The sequence below is a fragment of the Moschus berezovskii genome, chromosome 9, assembly GCF_049115385.1.
Source record: "Moschus berezovskii isolate FMDL1 chromosome 9, NW_MosBer_1.0, whole genome shotgun sequence".
Classification (NCBI taxonomy): Eukaryota; Metazoa; Chordata; class Mammalia; order Artiodactyla; family Moschidae; genus Moschus; species Moschus berezovskii.
In genome coordinates this window covers 74,513,481-74,536,340 of record NC_142468.1, presented here as the reverse complement: position 1 = coordinate 74,536,340, position 22,860 = coordinate 74,513,481, and the positions used below count along the sequence as shown (strand labels likewise).

General features: G+C 40.4%; 1 protein-coding gene across 1 annotated transcript in view; it reads right to left on the bottom strand.

Moving 5' to 3' along the window:
- The window catches only part of AQR (aquarius intron-binding spliceosomal factor), a 91,058-nt gene extending 75,370 nt beyond the window's left edge, over positions 1–15,688 (bottom strand). Inside the window, exons 1-4 of the mRNA XM_055435891.2 lie at positions 15,393–15,688; positions 10,636–10,692; positions 8,020–8,060; positions 4,968–5,003 (exon numbers count right to left, since the gene is read on the bottom strand). Of these exons, the coding sequence (XP_055291866.2) occupies positions 4,968–5,003; positions 8,020–8,060; positions 10,636–10,692; positions 15,393–15,467 (209 nt within the window). The 5' untranslated portion in view covers positions 15,468–15,688. The remainder of the gene's footprint in view (positions 1–4,967; positions 5,004–8,019; positions 8,061–10,635; positions 10,693–15,392) is intronic.
- Positions 15,689–22,860: the final 7,172 nt, after the last annotated feature.

Genomic DNA, 22,860 nt, shown 5'->3' with positions numbered 1-22,860 from the left:
GTTATTTGTTAATTTTCTCAGCTCTAAATCCCCATTCACTAATTCCTTCTTTAGCTGTGTCTAATCTATTTAATTTAACCACTGAGCTTTTTAATTTCAATGACTTTTATTTTCATTTTCCCCCAAACCTGTCTATTTTTAGTGTCTTGATTCTTATTTACATATTCTATTTCTTCTTTTATACTCATAACAATTTTAAACATGATTTGATAGTATGTATATTATTTAATTATCCATGGTTTTCTGCTGCTGCTGCTGCTGCTAAGTCATTTCAGTTGTGTCCGACTCTGTGTGACCCCATAGACGGAAGCCCACCAGGCTCCCCCGTCCCTGGGATTCTCCAGGCAAGAACACTGGAGTGGGTTGCCATTTCCTTTTCCAATGTGTGAAAGTGAAAAGTGAAAGTGAAGTCGGTCAGTTGTGTCCGACCCTTAGCGACCCCATGGACTGCAGCCTACCAGGCTCCTCCATCCATGGGATTTTCTAGGTAATAGTACTGGAGTGGCTTGCCATTGCCTTCTCCGGTGGTTTTCTGAGGAGTATCTAATTCTGCTCTTTGTTGCTTCAACTAAATCTTGCTGTAACGTGCCTGGTAATTTGAGAGTCTGGACTCACATTCATCAAAGTTTTAGCTGTAGGATTTTTTTTGCAGTCTAGAAGGAATACGTATCATTTCAGAGTATTTATATATTTGATTCTGCCAGATGCTCCACAGACATCATTGGCTTGCCACAGTTTTTAACAGTAATATCATGGGCATTATCTGATTACACAGTGAACTCCAAACCTATTCTTTACATTTTTCAGATAAGGAATCTGAGAATATGAGAGACCACACTCCAAACTAAATCTCTTTAAACCATCTCTTTAAGAACTGTTCACTAATTCCCTGATTCTATTTTGGCAATTGCAGCAAATGTAATCTATATAATAACATGTCCCTCTGATGAGTTTTCTCCAGATTCAGTTCACTCTCCTACACCTAGACACCTTCTCCATGACATCTCACTTTCCACTCTAGCAAGAGGCCATCAATTATCTCTACTACAAACTTGAGAATTATTGTGTCTGGAGGCTGGCACAGAGAAAATGGCATTTTCACCCAGAAACTACATAAAAGTTCCTGGAAGGTAACAACCCACTTTTTCAGTTATTAAAAATCTTTCACTGTCACTGGTGCCTTAAATATGTTCTCCCGCTTTCTCCTTTAGTTCTTGCAATTCTCTTGGTATCTGATATTTGCCAGGACCACAGAACTCCGGTTTTATCCTAACTGTATATCAGCATCCACTTGATTTTTATTGTTCCTCTTGAAAGATGGCATGGATGAAAAAATGTATTAATCTAAGGGTCATATGAATACAATTTCTAGCCTACCTGCTCTCTATAAAATAAGGAATATATTACTGGAATTATTATGAGGTTTAAATGAGATCAAATATTTAATAACAATACAGTTCTTAAGATGTAGCAAGCACTTCACGTACAAGTTAATTCATAGCTACAAACTTCAATTTTTCTCTGCAATAATAAGAACATCTCAGCTCAGTTCAGTCGCTCAGACATGTCTGACTCTTTGCAACCCCATGGACTGCAGCATGCCAGACCTCCCTGTCCATCACCAACTCCTGGAGTTTACCCAAACTCATGTCCATTGAGTTGGTGATGCCATCCAACCTCCTCATCCTCTGTCGTATCCTTCTCCTCCCACTTTCAATCTTTTCAAGCATCAGGTCTTTTCAAATGAGTCAGTTCTTTGCATCAGGTGGTCAAATATTGGAGTTTTAGCTTCAGCATCAATCTTTCCAATGAATATTCAGGACTGATTTCTTTTGGGATGAACTGGTTGGATCTTCGTGCAGTCCAAGGGACTCTCAAGAGTCTTCTCCAACACCACAGTTGAAAAGCATTAATTCTTCAGCGCTCAGCTTTCTTTATAGTCCAACTCTCACATCCATACATGACTGCTGGAAAAACCATAGCCTTGACTAGATGGACCTTTGTTGGCAAAGTAATGTCTCTGCCTTTTAATAAGCTGTCTAGGCTGGTCATAGCTTTTCTCCCAAGGAGTAAGCGTCTTTTAATTTCATGGCTGCAATCACCATCTGCAGTGATTTTGGAGCCCCCCAAAATAAAGTCTCTTACTATTTCCACTGTTTCCCCATCTATTTCCCATGAAGTGATGGGACTGGATGCCATGATCTTTGTTTTCTGAATGTTGAGCTTCAAGCCAACTTTTTCACTCTCCCCTTTCACTTTCATCAAGAGGCTCTTTAGTTCTTCTTCACTTTCTGCCATAAGGGTGGTGCCATCTGCATATCTGAGGTTATTGATATTTCTCCCGGCAATCTTTTTGATTCCAGCTTGTGCTTCATCCAGTCCAGCATTTCTCATGATGTACTTTGCATATAAGTTAAATAAGCAGGGTAACAAAATACAGCCTTGACATACTCTTTTCCTGATTTGGAACCAGTCTGTTGTTCCATGTCCAGTTCTAACTGTTGCTTCCTCACCTGCATAAGAGTTCTCAGGAGGCAGGTCAGGTGGTCTGGTATTCCTGTCTCTGGAAGAATTTTCCACAGTTTGTTGTGATCCACACAGTCAAATGCTTTGGCATAGTCAATAAAGCAGAAGTAGATGCTTTTCTGGAATTCTCTTGCTTTTTCGATGATCCAACATATGTTGGCAATTTGATCTCTGGTTCCTCTGCCTTTTCTAAATAAATCTTGAACATCTGGAAGTTCACGGTTCACACACTGTTGAAGCCTGGCTTGGAGAATTTTGAGCATTACCTACTAGCTTACTTTGCTGCTGCTACTAAGTCGCTTCAGTCGTGTCCGACTCTGTGTGAGCCCATAGACGGGAGCCCACCAGGCTCCCCTGTCCCTGGGATTATTCCAGGCAAGAACACTGGAGTGGGTTGCCATTTCCTTCTTCAATGCATGAAAGTGAAAAGTGAAAGTGAAGTTGCTCAGTCGTGTCCAACTCTTAGCGACCCCATGAACTGCAGCCTACCAGGCTCCTCCATCCATGGGATTTTCCAGGCAAGAGTACTGGAGTTGGGTGACATTGCCTTCTCTACTAGCTTACTTTATTCACCTTAATTTTGAGGTGAGTGCAACTGTGAGGTAGTTAGAGCATTCTTTGGCATTGCCTTTCTTTGGGACTGGAATGAAAACTGACCTTTTCCAGTCCTGTGGCCACTGCTGAGTTTTCCAAATTTGCTTGCGTGTAGCTGGCACCCCACTCCAGTACTCTAGCCTGGAAAATCCCACGGACGGAGGAGCCCGGTCCATGGGATCGCTAAGAGTCGGACACGACTGAGAGACTTCACTTTCACTTTTCACTTTCATGCATTGGAGAAGCAAATGGCAACCCACTCCAGTGTTCTTGCCTGGAGAATCCCAGGGACGGGGGAGCCTGGTGGGCTGCCGTCTACGGGGTCACACCGAGTTGGACACACTGAAGCGACTTAGCAACAGCAGCATCTTTTACGATTTGAAATAGCTCAACTGGAATTCTATCACCTTCACTAGCTTTGTTCGTAGTGATGCTTCCTAAGGCCCACTTGACTTTGCGTTCCAGGATGTCTGGCTCTAGGTTAGTGATCTTACCATCATGATTATCTGGGTCGTGAAGACCTGTTTTGTATAGTTCTTCTGTGTATTCTTGCCACCTCTTCTTAATATCTTCTGCTTCTGTTAGGCCCATACCATTTCTGTCCTTTGTTGTTCCCATCTTTGCATGGAATGTTCTCTTGGTATCTCTAATTTTCTTGAAGAGATTGTTAGTCTTATGCCATTTTTGTGAGGATCAAATCAGTTTATGAAGGGAGTTATTATTTTTCAGTCTCTAAGTAATGTCTGACTCTGCAATCCCTGGACTGCAGCATGTCAGGCTTCCCTGTCTTTCACTATCTCCTGGAGTACAATCATTAAAACAGAGACTGACTTCTGATGCAGACTATACCTTAAGGGAGTGTGAAGTGGAAAAACCATGAGCTTTGTCATAAGACACTGGCATCCTAGCTCCACCAATTACTTAAATGCATTATCTTGAACAAATTACTTAACTGCTCTGATCTCAGTTTTTTCCTTCATATGTGGAAAGTATAATATTGACTTTTTGCAGGATTGCTATGACTGCTCTATATATAAAATGTTTAACACTAGCACAAGGTTCAATAAATGACAAATACTACTATCATCAACAAGAATCTTGGCTTTTACTTCCAGTCTACTGGCCATGCTGCTGCTGCGTCACTTCAGTCATGTCCTACTCTGTGTGACCCCATAGACAGAAGACCACCAGGCTCCCCCGTCCCTGGGATTCTCCAGGCAAGAACACTGGAGTGGGTTGCCATTTCCTTCTCCAATGTGTGAAAGTGAAAAGTGAAAGTGAAGTCACTCAGTCGTGTCCGACCCTTAGCGACCCCACGGACTGCAGCCTACCAGGCTCCTCCATCCATGGGATTTTCTAGGCAAGAGTACTGGAGTGGCTTGCCATTGCCTTCTCCACTACTGGCCATAGCTAGCTGTAATATAGTCTAAATTATAATCTAAAAATTGCATATCCTCTTCTGCCTGAAATATCTGTAAGTGGTTTAGGCCAGGACAAGGTTGGTTTGGCAATAATAAATAAGCTTCGAAGGAAAAAAATGGCTATAGAATGCATTCCAGTTTACTCCCATTATAACTAGAGGAACCAAGTAAGAGTTCAGAAATTGCTCAGCACACATTTAGAGAGAAACAATTCAAAATACAGTTACACTAACAATGGAACAACATCCTTGAAAACAAAAGATATTATACACATATTCTAAAATAAGCCAAACACAAAAATATAAACCTTCAAAAGTCTATAGTAATTATTTTCTTACCAACTCACAGAAGTGTACAGAAAACCTAGTTAAAAGTTAAGTCATGTTGTCATCTTTAACTTCATCAAAGTAAAGTCTTTTAACTCACCTAAATTCCAAGAGCATTATCTTTCTGATAGCAAACCTAAAAATAAAAAAGTCAATAGTAAAAGTATTTAAATAGAGACTATAACATTTCTGAGTTACTAATACAGATGTATTCTGGAATCCTGTTTTAATACTCATATATCAGAATAATTATATCCAATAAAACATTGAAGAAAGCAAATTTTGCTTTTATATATTTGTATTTTGTTCAGTTTATTTATTTTTAAAACCTATATACGAAGGATTATATCCTATTCATATAACAAACACAATTAGTACTGTGACATACAAGGATATAACACACAAACTAATAAGCTGAGTAGATTTAATCAAAACACAAGTGCTCATCAATATTCATAATATTGGATCACCATTGCCAAAGGCTAGTCTGCCTCAATTTCTTAAGCACTAATCTTCTTTCATTTAATAATCAAATGGAAACATTCTGCTGTAGTCATGCCTGCCTTCCTATATAAGGGACACATATGTGTATTACAAACACGTCATGCAGTCTTGATATTAAGTCTAAAATATTAGAAAATTGTAGAGACAGTATCAGATATTTCTATATATACTTAAAGAAACAGAAGTGTTTGTTTTATATGGATAAATGATCCTGTAGTTACAGGGTATCTCTGCAAAGGTAGGTTCAAATGTACACTAATTTAGCTTTATCACTTTGTATATTAGAAATAAAGAAGCCAGACCAGAACCATGCCACTGGATATAAGCTTCCAGCTTTGCAAATTAAACTTGCTGAGACAAGTAAAGAGCTTAACTAATGCTATATATATATATATATTTATATAAGATACAAAAATGGGTCTAGAGACTAGACATGCCAGAAAATCTTTGAAGGACAAAAAGTTGCAAGTAATAATGACAAATATTACTCATACAAAGTTTGTTAAAAGGCTGACAAGGACTTGACATGAACTTCTGAGCTATCTACTGCAGACTGATTGTTACACAGATTAAAAAATCAAATAAAATCTGTGAACAAAGGAAGCCAGCCACAAAAGAGTACATATTATGTGGTTCCATTTTTTTTTAAAGTTTAAAACCAAAATTAAACAGTATTTATGTTTGCATACTTACATATTTAAATGGTAAACCAAAGTGGGTTGACAATGTTGGTGATTTTTTTTTAAAACCTTGGTGGTGGTAAAATTCAGAAGGCTGTACATTTTATGCAGTATCTGTTAATTTCATTGTAAAGAGGCTTAAACATTTTTAATGAAAAGAAATCTAAACACTGGCAAAAGTAAACTGCTCTATAAGTTATCCCTTTTTCTTCAGTATAAAAATCACTTGGATGGATTCATAATTGGATTAACAATTAAATCACAGTGTATGAGTTAAGAGAGTCCTAAATAGCAAATGAACCCTGTCCTATCTAAGAACAGAGTATTGGATAAGAGCCAGAGAACAAGGATTTAATAACTGGAGCAGCTTCTTTATCTACCTATGGTAAAATATCTTGGGCTAGTTACTTATCTTCTCTGTACCTCGGTTTTCTCATCCATAAAAGGAAGAGAATAGTTAACGTGTCGGCTCACATGTGATACACCTTAAGAGAGCACTGCCTGATCATTCAATCTAAACTAGCAGTCTTTGTCGCTAATCCCACTTTAATTTATAGCTCTCACGACCTGCTGACGCTGCATCTGCATATGTTGTCTGTCTGGGTAAGAATCAGAACATAAGCTCCATGAGTCAATGTAAGACTGTACCTGCCGTGTTCACTAAAATGGTGGTTGGTGCTCAAAGTAGGCTCAACCAAGCCCTCTATTCATAACTACACCAAGATACCTAACTGCTTATTCTGCATCTATGGGCTCTTTAGTAGCTAGAATTTAGCATTCCTATATCCAATCCCACCACCAACAGCAGCAAGTCAGGAATGGCACCGAATCACCTGATGCCTTGGCCAAAAACTTTGTGGAGTCATCCTTGATTCCTGCCTTCCACACTCATCACATCCAGCCACGAACCATCTCTTCACTTCCCTCTCTCTCAAATTGGTAACTCCTCTGTATCTTAACCTCCCATGCTAATCCATGCCATTACTGTCTTTAACCAGAGTACAACAATATTCACCTAGCTAACTACCTGCCTCTTGCCCCCTCCAACAGGGGGCATTTTTAAAATACCACCATCAGGCTTCACTGGTTTCCTACTGCTCTTCAAATTTAAAACAAACAAACCTTAACATGGTCTTTAGTCCTGTTAGGACCAAAGGCTCTAGAATCAATCATTAAAACAAAACAACTAGCCTCTTATTTGACACTGTGTTCATAATATTTAGCAAAATTCACCTCCTGATTTCATGGAACACATGAAAAAAATAAAATCTGCCATTTTATAAGGTCTATGACATTCATAACATGAGTGTTTCCATTTCATACTAAAACGGTTGGTCAATTACCTTTTAAAATACTGATTGGGCATTATGTCTACAGGTGCAAATGTGGAAAATTGTCCAAGATGCAGTTTTTAAAAAATCACAGGGGTAGGGAACTGGAACAGATGTATATATAAATAAAGACACTGAGGGTTAAGGGTCAGGGAAAAAGATTTACTGAAACTTACCCCCTTCTGTGTATCGTTCAAAATAATTTTTTATTACATATATAGTTTGTACAAAATACTTATTTCATTGTTTGGTATTTAATTATCATGTATGTTTACTTTTCCAATTTTTAAATAATCTTTTAAAAAGATTTATCAGAAAATGCTAAGAAAATTAGTATTAATTGAATTGAAAATTTAAAATCTCTGTTGAGTCTTCCTCACGTTTCTTCAAAAACAAAATAAACCCTAAAGAACTTAATCTCTCTAATCTGAATCAAAAATTACAAGGCAAAGAATATCTTATGACTCTTCAGCAGCTAGATGTAATTTTTCTAGCTACCATCTCCTTGATGACCAAATCAAGAAAGAAAAGAAAGTTCCAAGTTTATAATTACATTTATAATTACATTTAGAAGCTCAGATGAGATCCAAGTTAGAACCATCTAATTCCTATGTATAAAAATTAAACTCATTCCTACCTTGATTTGACAATTTCTTTCTCATATATATCTTCAATCACCTGTTGTTACAAATATAAAAATGTTTAATATCTCAAATAATTTTATTCAGACTCTTGAGAGTTTTCAGTTACTGAGATTACACAAAACAAGTTGTTTAGGAAAGCTATCATATATTACTGCTAGTGAAATAATACTTCAGAGATTTTTTTTATAAACCCATTATATTCCTCAAAATGTTAAATAACAAGAAAGCAAAGTAGTAGAAAAAATAAATATGTCTACATAAAAATAATCATAGAAATAATTATTAAAATCATGTATTTATTTCATTTCTAGGGAAAACAAAAATTCACAAGATCAGGATAAGTTTTAAAACATAGTTTTAACAAGGTATACTAAATGTTAGCAGGCTTCATCTAAGACTTTTAACAATGTGTTTACAAAAATCAGAAAGCAAACTGAAAGCACAAAGAAATAATAGAAACAAATGCCATTCTGTTTTCCAAATGCATGATAAAACCTCAGATTTCCATTTACTTGGGTTAGAGGTGGGGTAAGATGGTATAATCCCTAAGAATTCAGGTTCTGGAGTTGGAAGCCTGATTCAAACCAGCCACCTTCACTGCTGATGGCTACAACCTCTGCAAGTGCCTGACTGCTCTAAGGCTGTTTCCCAGTATACAAAAAGGATCTAATTATACTATTAAGTAACCCATGGGCTTGCTAAAAGACAACACACGTAAAGAATTCAGCCCAAGTCCTTGCGTATGGTGAGCCTTTAATAACAGTTAACAGTAGCAGAAGTAATAGTAGTGTTAGTGATAAGAGTAGTTTAAAAAAGAGTTAAAACTATAAAGTGCTTTAACATGGTATAATACAATTTTATGGTAACTATGATATCTTTTAATTGCTAAGAGTATATCTGTCAAATAAATGTTTGTGGGTGGTAAAGGCAGGAAGATAATGAGGCAAGCAAGTCTTGAATTTATATGAAATTTCTGTTTTTTTCTGCTTTTTAATCAAAATCTAAATTATTCAAAAATAATAAAATGAAGGGTATAATCTTCTTTAAATATCAAGTTAAAATTTTTCTACCAGGCATACATAGCTTCACCTAGAATTATCTCTGCTGTTGCTGCTGCTAAGTCGCTTCAGTCGTGTCTGACTCTGTGCAACCCCATAGATGGCAGCCCACCAGGCTCCCGTGTCCCTGGGACTCTCCAGGCAAGAACACTGGAGTGGGTTGCCATTTCCTTCTCCAATGCATGAAAGTAAAAAGTGAAAGTGAAGTTGCTCAGTCGTGTCAGACTCTTAGTGACCCCATGGACTGCAGCCCACCAGGTTCCTCCATCCATGGGATTTTCCAGGCAAGAGTACTGGAGTGGGTTGCCATTGCTTTCTCCTAGAATTATCTCTGAAAGTGAAGTAGCTTAGTCGTGTCTGACTCTGTGCGACCCCGTGGACTGTAGCCTACCAGGCTCCTCCCTCCATGGGATTCTCCAGGCAAGAATACTGGAGTGGGTTGCCATTTCCTTCTCCAGGGGATCTTCCTGACCCAGGGAGCGAACCTGGGTCTCCCACGTTGCAGGCAGACACTTTAACCTCTGAGCCACATTTCTAGTATTAACTGAAATGATCTGAATATAAATTTAATCTCTAAAAATCTTGATCTAATTAGGTTCAACTCAGTCTAGTAGCGTCATCAAGATAATTTTGTTATCAATGAAAAATGAGTCTAGGAACCCCCAGACCCAACATATACAAACAACATAAAGTAAGATAAAGTAACCTGGCCAATAATTAAGAGTAACTACTGTATGTCAAGTTTAATATCTTCCTAATGAATAAAATGGGATTGCTGGCTAAACAAATATATTTACAGATAAAACATTTAAGCTCAAATAATAAGAAATTTGGGGTTCAGTTTTACTAAGATTGCCTAAAGTATCACAATGCAATTTATAATGACAAAGTTTTATATCAGTCTTTACTACACATTAAGTGGCATGCAATGTGTCAGCTCTATTTCACGTAAGGACTTCTTTTTAAGAACCTATTTCAGTAAGAATTAATCTTACATTTAGGCTTTTTTTATTTTCAGTTATTTTGAAGTGTGTCACATGAATCCTAACTCCATTCTTTTAACTGAATATGACTGGCCCTACTCATCTGATCCTCTACACTAAACTTCACCCCTCTTCCACCATTATTACAGATCTTTATTGAAGTTCATCAACCAGAAAACAATAGATTCTATCCTAGGTGAACAGTCAAAAAACCTGTAGAAAAACTGCTGTATATTTACAAAGATATTCATTACATGGTCCTCTAATAATGATAAATCAAAAACAATCTAAGAATCTATGAACGGGAAAATACACACACACGTTTTAAAAAGTTTGAAGGAAACACAACAAATGATAGTAAAGGTTACCACTGAGAAATGACCTTTTATTCTCTTATGTGTAGCCTCTGTATTTTTCAAATTTTTCTCTTATGAGTAATCTTTAGTTTAGAAAACCATTCATTTTAACTTTAAAAAAAAGTGAAAAGCTTTTGATGAATCAGCTCATGAAAAAGAGATACAAAGAGCATACTTATTCAAAAAGGATGCTGCAAATCAAAAATGCTTACCTTTATATCAAAGGGTGACTTTTTCTTGATATGCGGTGCCCAATATTTACATGCTAACTGCAAAAGTAAACAGTATAAATAGTAAGTCATATGTTCATACTGCTGTAGAGCTGAAAGACCAAGATCATTCAGTAACAAGCACTTCTGGCACAGGGCCACGTTAGATAAGAGTCATTTACCTACTAAGGGGACTACATGGGCTTGTAGACCAGTTAGCATCTTTGGCCACAATCCACTGAATGTCAATAATCCCCTGCATGGCAACCTGCTACTGTGATTTTAAAAACAAAACATACTTTTCTAATTACCCCTGCTGCTGCTGCTGCTAAGTCGCTTCAGTCATGTCCGACTCTGTGCGACCCCATAGACGGCAGCCCACCAGGCTCCCCCGTCCCTGGGATTCTCCAGGCAAGAACACTGGAGTGGGTTGCCATTTCCTTCTCCAATGCGTGAAAGGGAAAAGTGAAAGTAAGGTCGCTCAGTCGTGTCCGACTCTTAGTGACCCCATGGACTGCAGCCCACCAGGCTCCTCCATCCATGGGATTTTCTAGGCAAGTGTACTGGAGTGGCTTGTCATTGCCTTCTCCGAATTACCCCTAGGGGAAAGTTAATAACCACAGTCAAACATCTTCAGCATAGAGCTAACGAAACCCAAGTTTAAAAACATTAAGTGAGCTGCTCATGATAAAATGTTAACAAGTGAGCCAATACTAAACACCAGATTCAAAGTCCTCAGGAATGTTGATCTGCAAAACAATAAGTGTTTAAGTGATTAGCACACACTCAGGAGGGCTTCCTTGGTGGCTCAGTGGTAAAGAGTCACCTGCCAATGCAGGAGTCAGTCAGTTCAGTCACTCAGTCGTGTCTGACTCTTTGCGAACCCATGGACTGCAGCACACCAGGCTGCCCTGTCCATCACCAACTCCCGGAGCTTGCTCAAACTCATGTCCATCAAGTCAGTGATGCCATCCAATCATCTCATCCTCTGTCGTCCCCTTCTCCCCCTGCCTTCAATCTTTCCCAGCATCAGGGTCTTTTCTAATAAGTCAGTTGTTCGAATCAGGTGGCCGAAGGCTCCAATGCAGCAGACTAGGTTTCAATCCTTGCATCAGGAAGATCCCTTGGAAAAGGAAATAGCAACCCACTCCAGTATTCTTGCCTGGGAAATTCCATGGACAGAGGAGCCTGGCAGGCTCAGTCCATGGGGTCACAAAAGAGTCAGACATGACTTAGAGACTAAACAATAATAACAGTAGTCTATTAAGTGGATAGCATTATGTCTCAAAAGAAACAATGTACATACTTTAAGAATATTGCTAAAAATTGCTTATCATTAAAAAAGTGAGATCACAGAATTCAGATATCCAGTCTTCTTTATAACTAAATTTCAACCTCATTCACTCAATAATCATTAGGAAGCACCTTCTCTGGTCAGTTGCGCCAGGTGCTCAGAAATAATGGAGGGAGGAGGAGGGGCAGGGAAAAGGTGCTGTCCCTACATACTCTCTGTCCCCATCGCTACCATCCTTCCTTTCACAAGTTCGCTCTCCTGGCTGCTTTACATATACACCATAAGGCATCTGCAGTTGCTTCTCCCCAGACTGTTTGCCTGCTCTTCCCCAACTGGCTCCTTTTTTGGCATTCAAGTCTCAGGTCAAAATCACCTCAGAGAGGACTTTCTTGACTGTTTTTATACACTCCACCTGCTCTTTCACAATGCTATTTCATTTGCCTGATAGCAATAACCACTGTCTGAAACTACACTGATCATTTACTGACTCATCTCTAAACTGTAAGCCCCTTGAGGGAAGGAAACTAATGACTCCTATCAAAAATTTCAAGTATATGTGAAAAGAGGGTTCTAATCTAGTCTGGAGCTATGACAAACCTAAACAGCATATTACAAAGCAGACTCATCACTTTGCTGACAAAGGTCCGTGTAGTCAAAGCTATAGTTTTTCCAGCAGTCATGTACAGAAGTGAGAGTTGGGACCATAAAAAGGCTGAGAACCTAAGAACTGTTGTTTTTGACTTGTGGTTCTGGAGAAGACTCTTGAGATCCCTTGGACAGCAAGGAGATCCAACCAGTCAATCCTAAAGGAAATCAATCTTGAATATTCACTGGAAGGACTGATATTAAAGCTGAAACTCCAATACTTGGCCACCTGATGCAACAAGCCGACTCATTGGAAGACTCTAATGCTGGCAAAGACTGAAGGCAGGAGGAGAAGGGGTGACAAGAGGATGAGATGGTTGGATGGCATCAGCAACTAACTGGACATGAGTTCAAGCAAAGGGAGATAGTGAAGGACAGGAAAGCCTGGTGTGCTGCAGTTCGTGGGGTTGCAAAGAGTTGCACAGAACTTAGCGACTGAACAACCATAACAATCTAGTCTAAGTTGTCCACAAAAACCTCTCCAAATTAATGTAGATTGATGACAACAAATTAACCATATAAGAAAAGGACAGCATGGCGTCGGGGGGGTGGGCAGAGAGGATTAGGATTCTAAGTAGAGGGAACAATGTTGAGATCCCAGGAGGTGAAAGATAACACAGCACAATTAAGTGCAGTTCAGTATGGCTAAAACACAATTAGAAAAGGGGAAATAACAGACAAAACTGGATATAAGCACGTTCCGTTCCGTCGCTCAGTCGTGTCCGACTCTCTGCGACCCCGTGGACTGTAGCCTACCAGGCTTCTCCGTCCATGGGATTTTCCAGGCAAGAATACTGGAGTGGGTTACCATTTCCTTCTCAAGGGGATCTTCCCAACCCAGGGATCGAACCTGGCTCTCCCACATTGGAGGCAGACGCTTTAACCTCTGAGCCACCAGGGAAGCCCAGGATATAAGCACAGGCTAGATTATAAAACACATTGGATGATTCCAGTCATTATCCTAAGGGCAATTAGAACTCCTTAGAAATTGTAAGAAGATAAGTGAGGTGATCAGATTTGTACTTGGGTAAAATCATTCACCACCCTTATGGCAGAAAGTGAAGAGGAACTCAAAGGCCTCTTGATGAAAGTGAAAGAGGAGAGTGAAGTTTGGCTTGAAGTTCAACATTCAGAAAAGGAAGATCATGGCATCTGGTTCCATCACTTTATGGGAAAAAGATGGAAGAACAGCGGAAACAGTGTCAGACTTGATTTTTTTGGGTGCCAAAATCACTGCAGATGCTGATTGCAGCCAGGTAACTAAAAGACACTTACTCCTTGGAAGGAAAGTTATGACCAACCTAGATAGCATATTAAAAAGCAGAGACATTACTTTGCCAACCAAGGTCCGTCTAGTCAAGGCTATGGTTTTTCCCGTGGTCATGTATGGATGTGAGAGTTGGGACTGTGAAGAAAGCTGATCACCGAAGAATTGATGCTTTTGAACTGTGGTGCTTGAGAAGACTCTTGAGAGTCCCTTGGACTGCAAGGAGATCCAACCAGTCCATTCTAAAGGAGATCAATCCTGGGTGTTCACTGGAAGGACTGATGCTAAAGCTGAAACTCCAATACTTTGGCCACCTCATGCGACGAGTTGACTCACTGGAAAAGAGTCTGATGCTGGGAGGGATTGGGGGTGGGAGGAGACAGGGACGACAGAGAATGAGATGGCTGGATGGCATCACCGACTCGATGGACATGAGTTTGAGTGAACTCTGGGAGTTGGTGATGGACAGGGAGGCCTGGTGTGCTGTGATTCATGGGGTCGCGGAGAGTCGGACATGACTGAGCGACTGAACTGAACTGAAAATCACTCTGACAACAATATGAAAAATGAGCTTGAGAAGAGCAAGACGGGAACACAGGTTAGGCTATCTAGGTCCAGGAAGAAAACCACGGAAACCTGGCTTAGGGCACAGCAAGCAGACAGATTTAAGAGACATTTAGAATGTAGCAAAGTGCAGGCTAGGAAGAGGACTCAAAGTGCCTCCTATGCTTCTGCCTTGGCAAATCTGCTGAGACAGGGCACAGAGGAGAAAGAAGTTGGTGAGTAGTAAGTTCCACCTTGAGCTACTTGCACTGTTAGTCAATACCCCAAACTACAAATAATGATTAGGAATGTTGCTAGGAGCTACCGGGATTGTATTTCCCTGTTCAAAGCCAACCGCGGTTCACAATAAAAGACACTAACTTGTTCTAGAGGAACACTCACGCATTAGCGTCGGAGACTGCTCTTCCTGCTGCTGCTAAGTCACTTCAGTCGTGTCCGACTCTGTGTGACCCCATAGACGGAAGCCCACCAGGCTCCCCCGTCCCTGGGATTCTCCAGGCAAGAACACTGGAGTGGGTTGCCATTTCCTTCTCCAACTTCTCTTCCTAGACACATTTATTTGGAGCAAGTCTCCTGTCTGATTCTCATCGCTCCGCTCAAAGACAGAGGTTACTCTAAAGAATAAGCCTATTCCTCCTTCAACACTCAGTTCAGCATCACCTCTGCTACGAAATCCTGCCAGTCTCAGGTAGTCGGGGGTGTTCCTTCAGCGAATTCATCGCTCCAGCGACAAATCCTGGCATAAAAGCTTTCTTTTCATGTTTCTGTATCCCCCGGTATATATGAACTCCTCAGGGCAGAGCCTCTTTAACCATGGTTTCCCCAAGAGCTAGTACGGTGGCTGGCACACAGCACACACTTTAGTAAAAAGACCTGAGTTAATGAACTGATGAACAAAGGCCTCCTGGGTGCTCCCTTCCCGAGGAAAACTTCACCCCTTGGCCTCAGAGTCCTCATGCCTTCACACACACCAGACTCGCCCTCGCCCACCTGGGTCACGAACTCGGCGTTGATCTGGGACACCGTAGGGGCCACGATTTTCTTGGGCTGAGCAGGGGCCGTCATGGCAGCACTCTCCGCTCCAGTGGAAAAGAAAGGACCTCTCCGAGCAGCGGTGAACCCGATGAACTGCCCCCTCAGAGGCGATTGCAGCTGCCTGATTCCGAGATGCAAAATTCGGCGGGGCAGAGTATCCTCAAGGGTTACAGTCTCACTGGGAACGCGTACCGCAGCTTGGACATTCTTCGGGAAGCGGAACACAACAAGGCCGGAAGTGCATGCAAGGTGTCGGCTCTGAGCTAGAGAAGCAAGAGCTTCGGCCGCTCCCGCTTCTGCCCCCTAGTGGGAGACCGACAGAAAAACACCAGCGAGACTGGATTGAGGTCTCAGGGGCCTGGTAGACGGTGTTGGTGGAAGTTTTGTTGTTAGCGTCGGGGAGGAAGAGGGAGACTTGGGATTTCTTTCAACCCTAAAAAAAAAAAAAAAAAAAGTAGTAGTGAAAAAAATAGACGGGGAGGCAAGGCTTGATTTTAACTTTTTAAACCGATTCATGGAAATATAAATCAGTCTATAATGAACTGCACATATTTTGTGTGAAATGTGATCTTTTTTTCATCGGCACACATCTGTGAAGCCATTACCAGAGTCATAATTATAAGCATATCCAGTGTCCCTAAAAGTTTCCTGCTATTCCTTTGCGATTCATTCATACACCTCCTCTACCCATCCATTCTCACTGATCTTTTTGTCACTATGCGTGCTAAGCCGCTTCAGTTGTGCCCGACTCTTTGCGACCCCATGGACTGCAGCCCACCAGGCTTCTCTGTCCTTGGGATTTCCCAGGCAAGAATACTGGAGTGAGTTGCCATTCCTTCTCCAGGGAATCTTCCTGACCCAGAGATCAAACCTGTGTCTCAGCATCTCCTGCACTGGGAGGTAGATTCTTTACCACTGAGCAACCTGGAAAGCCCCTCTGTCACTATAGAAAAAGGTTTATACTATATTATCTGATTTTTGTAAAATCCTATTAAAAGTATATTAACCTACAGATTAATATATAATCTATATTAATGTATATTAATCTACAGTCTAATCTATTAACCTAGAGTATATTACTCTACAGCTTAATATACTTTTAATAGGATTTTACAAATGTGAAATAATATAGTATGTACCTTTTTCTTCACTCAACATAATGATTTTTATTATTTATCTATCTTATTAGCTGAGCTGGGTCTTTCTTGCTGTGTTTGGGCTTTCTCTAGTTGTGGTAAGCAGAGGCTATTCTCTTTTACAGTGCACAGGCTTCTCTTTGTGGAGGCTTCTCTTGTTTCAGAGCACAGACTCTAGGCACACAAGCTTCAGCAGTTGTAGCTTCTGGGCTCAGTAGTTGTGACTGGAAAGCCCTAGAGCATGGGATCAGTAGTTGAGGTGCATAGGCTTAGCTGCTCCAGAGCACGTGGAATCTCCCTGGACCAGAACTGAACTAGTGGCCCCTGAATTGGCAGGTGTATTCTCATCCACTGTACCACCAGGGAAGTCCAACATAATGATTTTGAGGTTCATCCATGTTGATGCATATATGAATAGTTCATTCCTTTTTATTGCTGAGTAGTAGTCTATTTTATGGACATACCACTGTTTGTTAACCTACACATCTATGGACGAGCATTTGAATTGTTTCCAGTTCTTGACTATTCCAAATAATGCACTAAGAGCATTCTTAATGTAGACATGTCTTTCCCTTTCTCAAGTAAATACGTAGGAGTGGATAGTTGGGTCATATGGTGGGCTTCTCTGGTGGCTCAGAGGTTAAAGCGTCTGCCCCCAATGCGGGAGACCCGGGTTCAATCCCTGGGTCGGGAAGATCCCCTGGAGAAGGAAACGGTAACCCACTCCAGTATTCTTGCCTGGAGAATCCCATGGATGGAGAAGCCTGGTAGGCTACAATCCACGGGGGTCGCATAGAGTCGGACACGACTGAGCGACGGAACGGAACGGAACAGATGGTGAAGTGAAGTGAAGTCACTCAGTCGTGTCCGACTCTTTGCAACCCCATGGACTATAGCCTACCAGGCTCCCTTGTCCGTGGGATTCTTCAGGCAAGAATACTGAAGTGGGTTGCCATTTCCTTCTCTAGGAGATCTTCCCAACGCAGGGATTGAACCCAGGTCTCCCACATTGGAGGCAGATGCTTTATCATCTGAGCCACCAGGGAAGCTCAGGGTCATATGGTAGGTCTATGCTTAAATTTTTAAGAAACTGCCTATTTTCCAAAGTAGCTGTACTATTTATATTCACAACAGCAGTGTATGAGAGTTACAATTCCACTTCTTTCTCATCCACACTTGGTATAGTCTTTTTAATTTTTGCCATTTTAATAGTTATGTGGCATATCTTATTGTAACTTTAATTTGTGTTACCCTAATGACTAATGATGTTGAGTGTCCCTGTGCTTCTTTGCCATTCATGATTGTGGAATCCTCTATTCAAATTGCTTGCCCAATTTTTTAATCGAATTGCTAGTTTTATCTTATCATTGAGTTTGAATGCATACTTCTACCACTCCCAAATCCATTCAAAAATTAAACATGTGTCTCTAGTAAACCTTGCCTGTATTACCATAGGCAAGAAACTGGTAACACAGTTGCCTCTAGGGAGAAAATACTGGGGGAGGGAAGAACAGGAGCAAGGGAAGTCTTATTTTACATTTTATACCCTTTTGAAACATTTGAATTTTGTAATATCTATAGCCTGTTTGAGAATAAATAGTTGTGAAGGAAAACAAAAGTGTCTGTAAATATGAAAATTAAATATGGAGTCCTTTTCTTCTCCTAATTTCTATGGTATAAAGTTTGTTTTTAGAACTAAAGATGATTTGCATGATCATAATTTTAAATGCAACAGATTTTGAATGCATAAAGCATCTAATTACACTTTAATTACAAATAAAGTCTATAAAACAAAATGAAAATAGAAATTTACAGATAATATAAGAGCTTGTAATTTCCTTCTTTATATATTCAGTATACATCTGAGAATGTAACAACATCAGATACTGCTTTATACTATGTTTTTAAAACATAAAATCCGGCCTTCTCTTGCTTTCCAGAAACATGTATTGCTAACAACAGTTTAACTCAATGGTTCTCAAAGTATAGCTTCAGTACCGCAATAACATAACTTGTGTAAGTGCAAAATTTCAGGCCCAGCCCCAAATACTGAATCAGAAACTCTGAGGGTGCAGCTCATCAATCTCCTTTTAACAAGCCCTCTAGAAGATTCCAGTGCACACTAAAGTTTGAAAACCACTAATCAACAGGGACAATTAACATAGTTAAGAACAAAAAGCAGTGGGAGCACTGGAAATGGAATGCTAGGGTAAATCAAAAAGCCTTCCAAAGGAAGCAGTGTTTAAGCTCAAACTTCAAAGAATGAATAGAAGTTAGTCAATACAGATGTAAAATATTCCATGTTCATGTTGTTTAATAACACCATTGTACCACTTTTCTTTTTCAGTTTAGTTCTTTTTTTCCTCTAATAGAATTCTGTTTCTCTAATGGAATAGGGCTAAGAGAATTCCAGCAGTTAGCCCTGAAATTCGAACCCCTTAAGTGTGTCCTTTCACTGCTCTGAAGAGCAGAAACTGCATGAAACAGTCCTAGACAACATCACTTCTAATAAAGGATTCTTAAAAGACAGGCAGACTTCAAACATGGTGTTATCCCCTAAAAAATGTGTGCAATTATCATTGGTTATCTTACATAATATAAATTGAAATCTGATTTCTGCATATTAAACTTTAGTTTCCTTCCATAATGATGGAATAAAAACAAATTAAACCTGGCTCAACTAAATCTCTTCTTTGAATAGAGGATGAAAGTTTGTATCTAATTTAAATTCATACTATGTAGGTAAGATCAGTTCACTCAGTTCAGTCGCTCAGTCATGTCCAACTCTTTGCGACCCCACGGACTGCAGCATGCCAGGCCTCCCTGTCCATCACCAACTCCTGGAGTTTACCCAAACTCATGTCCATTGAGTTGGTGATGCCATCCACCCATCTCATGCTCTGTTATCCTCTTCTCCTCCACCTTCAATCTTTCCCAGCATCAGGGTCTTTGAGGTCAGGTCAAATGAGTCAGTTCTTCACATCAGGTGGCCAAAATATTGGAGTTTTAGCTTCAGCATCAGTCCTTCCAATGAATATTCAGGACTGATGTCCTTTAAGATGGACTGGTTAGATCTCCTTGTAGTCCAAGGGACTCTCAAGAGTCTTCTCCAATGCCACAGGTCAAAAGCATCAATTCTTCAGCACTCAGCTTTCTTTATAGTCCAATTCTCACATTCATACATGACTACTGGAAAAACTATAGCTCTGACTAGATGGACTTTTGTTGGCAAAATAATGCCTCTGCATTTTAATATGCTGTCTAGGTTGGTCATAGCTTTTCTTCCAAGAAGTAAGCATCTTTTAATTTCACGGCTGCAGTCACCATCTGCAGTGATTTTGGAGCCCAAAAACATAAAGTCAGCCAGTGTTTCCCCATCTATTTGCCATGAAGTGATGGGACCGGATGCCACTATTTCAGTTTTCTGAATGTTGAACTTTAAGCCAAATTTTTCACTCTCCTCTTTCACTTTCATCAAGTGGCTTTTTAGTTCTTCTTCACTTTCTGCCATAAGGGTGGTGTCATCTGCATATCTGAGGTTGTTGATATTTTTCCAGAAATCTTGATTCCAGCATGTGTGTGCTCCATCTAGCCCAGCGTTTCTCATGATATACTCTGCATATAAGTTAAATAAGCAGGGTGACAATATACAGCCTTGACGTACTCCTTTTCCTATTTGGAACCAGTCTGTTCTTACATGTCCAGTTCTAACTGTTGCTTCCTGAGCTGCATACAGATTTCTCAGGAGGCAGGTCAGGTGGTCTGGTATTCCTATGTCTTTCAGAATTTTCCACAGTTTCTTGAAATCCACACAGTCAAACACTTTGGCATAGTCAATAAAGCAGATGTTTTTGTGGAACTCTCTTGCTTTTTCAATGTTGGCAATTTGATCTCTGGTTCCTTTGCCTTTTCTAAAACCGGCTTGAACATCTGGAAGCTCATGGTTCAGGTATTGTTGAAGCCTGGCTTGGAGAATTTTGAGCATTACTTCACTAGCGTGTGAGATGAGTGCAATTGTACGGTAGTTTGAGCATTCTTTGGCATTGCCTTTCTTTGGGCTTGGAATGAAAACTGACCTTTTCCAGTTCTGTGCCCACTGCTGAGTTTTCCAGATTTGCTGGCATTTTGAGTGCAGCACTTTCACAGCATCATCTTTCAGGATTTGAAATAGCTCAACTGGAATTCCATCAGTTGAGCTTTGTTTGTAGTGATACTTCCTAAGACCCACTTGACCTCACATTCCAGGATGTCTGGCTCTAGGTGAGTGATCACACCATCGTGATTATCTGGGTTTTAAAGATCTTTTTTTGTATAGCTCTTCTGTGTATTCTTGCCACCTCTTCTTAATATCTTCTGCTTCTGTTAGGTCCATACCATCTCTGTCCTTTATTGAGCCCATCTTTGCATGAAATGTTCCATTGGTATCTCTCATTTTCTTGAAGAGATCTCTAGCCTTTCCCATTCTATTTTTTTCCTCTATTTCTTTGCACTGATCACTGAGGGAGGCTTTCTTATCTCTCCTTGCTATCCTTTGGAACTCTGCATTCAAATGGGTATATCTTTCCTTTTCTCCTCTGCTTTTCACTTCTCTTTTTTTCACAGCTATTTGTAAGGCCTCTTTGGACAGCCATTTTGCTCTTTTGCATTTTTCTTGGGGATGGTCTTGATCCCTGTCTCCTGTACAATGTTATGAACCTCTGTCCATAGTTCATCAGACACTCTATCAGATCTAGTCCCTTAAATCTATTTCTTACTTCCACTGTATAATCATAAGGGATTTGATTTAGGTCATATCTGAATGGTCTAGTAGTTTTCCCTACTTTCTTCAATTTAAGTCTGAATTTGGCAATAAGGAGTTCATGATCTGAGCTATAGTCAGCTCCCGGTCTTGTTTTTGCTGACTGTATAAAGCTTCTCCATCTTTGGCTGCAAAGAATATAATCAGTCTGATTTCGGTATTGACCATGGTGATGTCCACGTGTAGAGTCTTCTCTTGAGTGGTTGGAAGAGGGTGTTTGCTATGACCAGTGTGTTCTCTTGGCAAAACTCTATTAGCCTTTGCCCCTCTGTACTCATTCCATATTCCAAGGCCAACTTTGCCTGTTACTCCAGGTGTTTCTTGACTTCCTACTTTTGCATTCCAGTGCCCTATAATGAAAAGAACACTTTTTGGGGGTGTTAGTTCCAAAAGGTCTTGTAGGTCTTCATAGAACCATTCAACTTCACCTTCTTCAGCATTACTGGTGGGGGCAAAGATTTTGATTACCATGATATTGAATGGTTTGCCTAGGAAACTAACAGAGATCATTCTGTCATTTTTGAGATTGCATCCAAGTACTGCATTTTGGACTCTTGTTGACCATGATGGCTACTCCATTTCTTCTAAGGGATTAGTGCCCACGGTAGTATATATAATGGTTATCTGAGTCAAATTCACTGATTCCAGTCCATTTTAGTTAGCTGATTCCTAAAATGTTGATGTTCACATTTGCCATCTCCTGTTTGACCACTTCCCATTTGCCTTGATTCATGGACCTAACATTCCAGGTTCCTATGCAATATTGCTGTTTATAGCATTGGATCTTGCTTCCATCACCAGTCACATCCACAGCTGGGTGGTGTTTTTGCTTCGGCTCCGTCTCTTCATTCTTTCTGGAGTTATTTCTCCACTGTCTCCAGTAGCATATTGGGCACCTACCGACCTGGGAAGTTCATCTTTCAGTGTCCTATCTTTTTGCCTTTTCATACTGTTCATGGGGTTTTCAGGCAAGAATATGGAGGTGGTTTGCCATTCCCTTCTCCAGTGGACCACATCCTGTCAGAAGTCCCCACCATGACTGGTCCTTCCTGGGTGGCTCTACACGGCATGGCTCATAGTTTCACTGAGTTAGACAAGGGTGTGGTCCATGTGACTGGAGTGGTTAGTTTTCTGTGATTGTGGTTCAGTCTGCCTGCCCTTTGATGCCCTCTCTCAGTACCTACCGTCTTACTGGGGTTTCTCTGACCTTGGACGTGGGGTATCTCCTCTCAGACACTCGCCACTCCAGCACCACGCAGCCACCGTTCTTACGTAGGTACAATGGAATCAGGAATAACAAGAATATGTATTGGAGGAAATAACTGTTTCTTCAGTACAAATCCGGAGAGGGAGGCCAATGAGGAGGATAAATGGTCACGCATAACATGTGACATGCAAGGGAGTTAACATATCCTTTTGCAAGTGATAAGAAGCTATCAAAAAAACTTATTATGAAGAAGGAAGCAAACGATTAACTATGTTAGAAAGT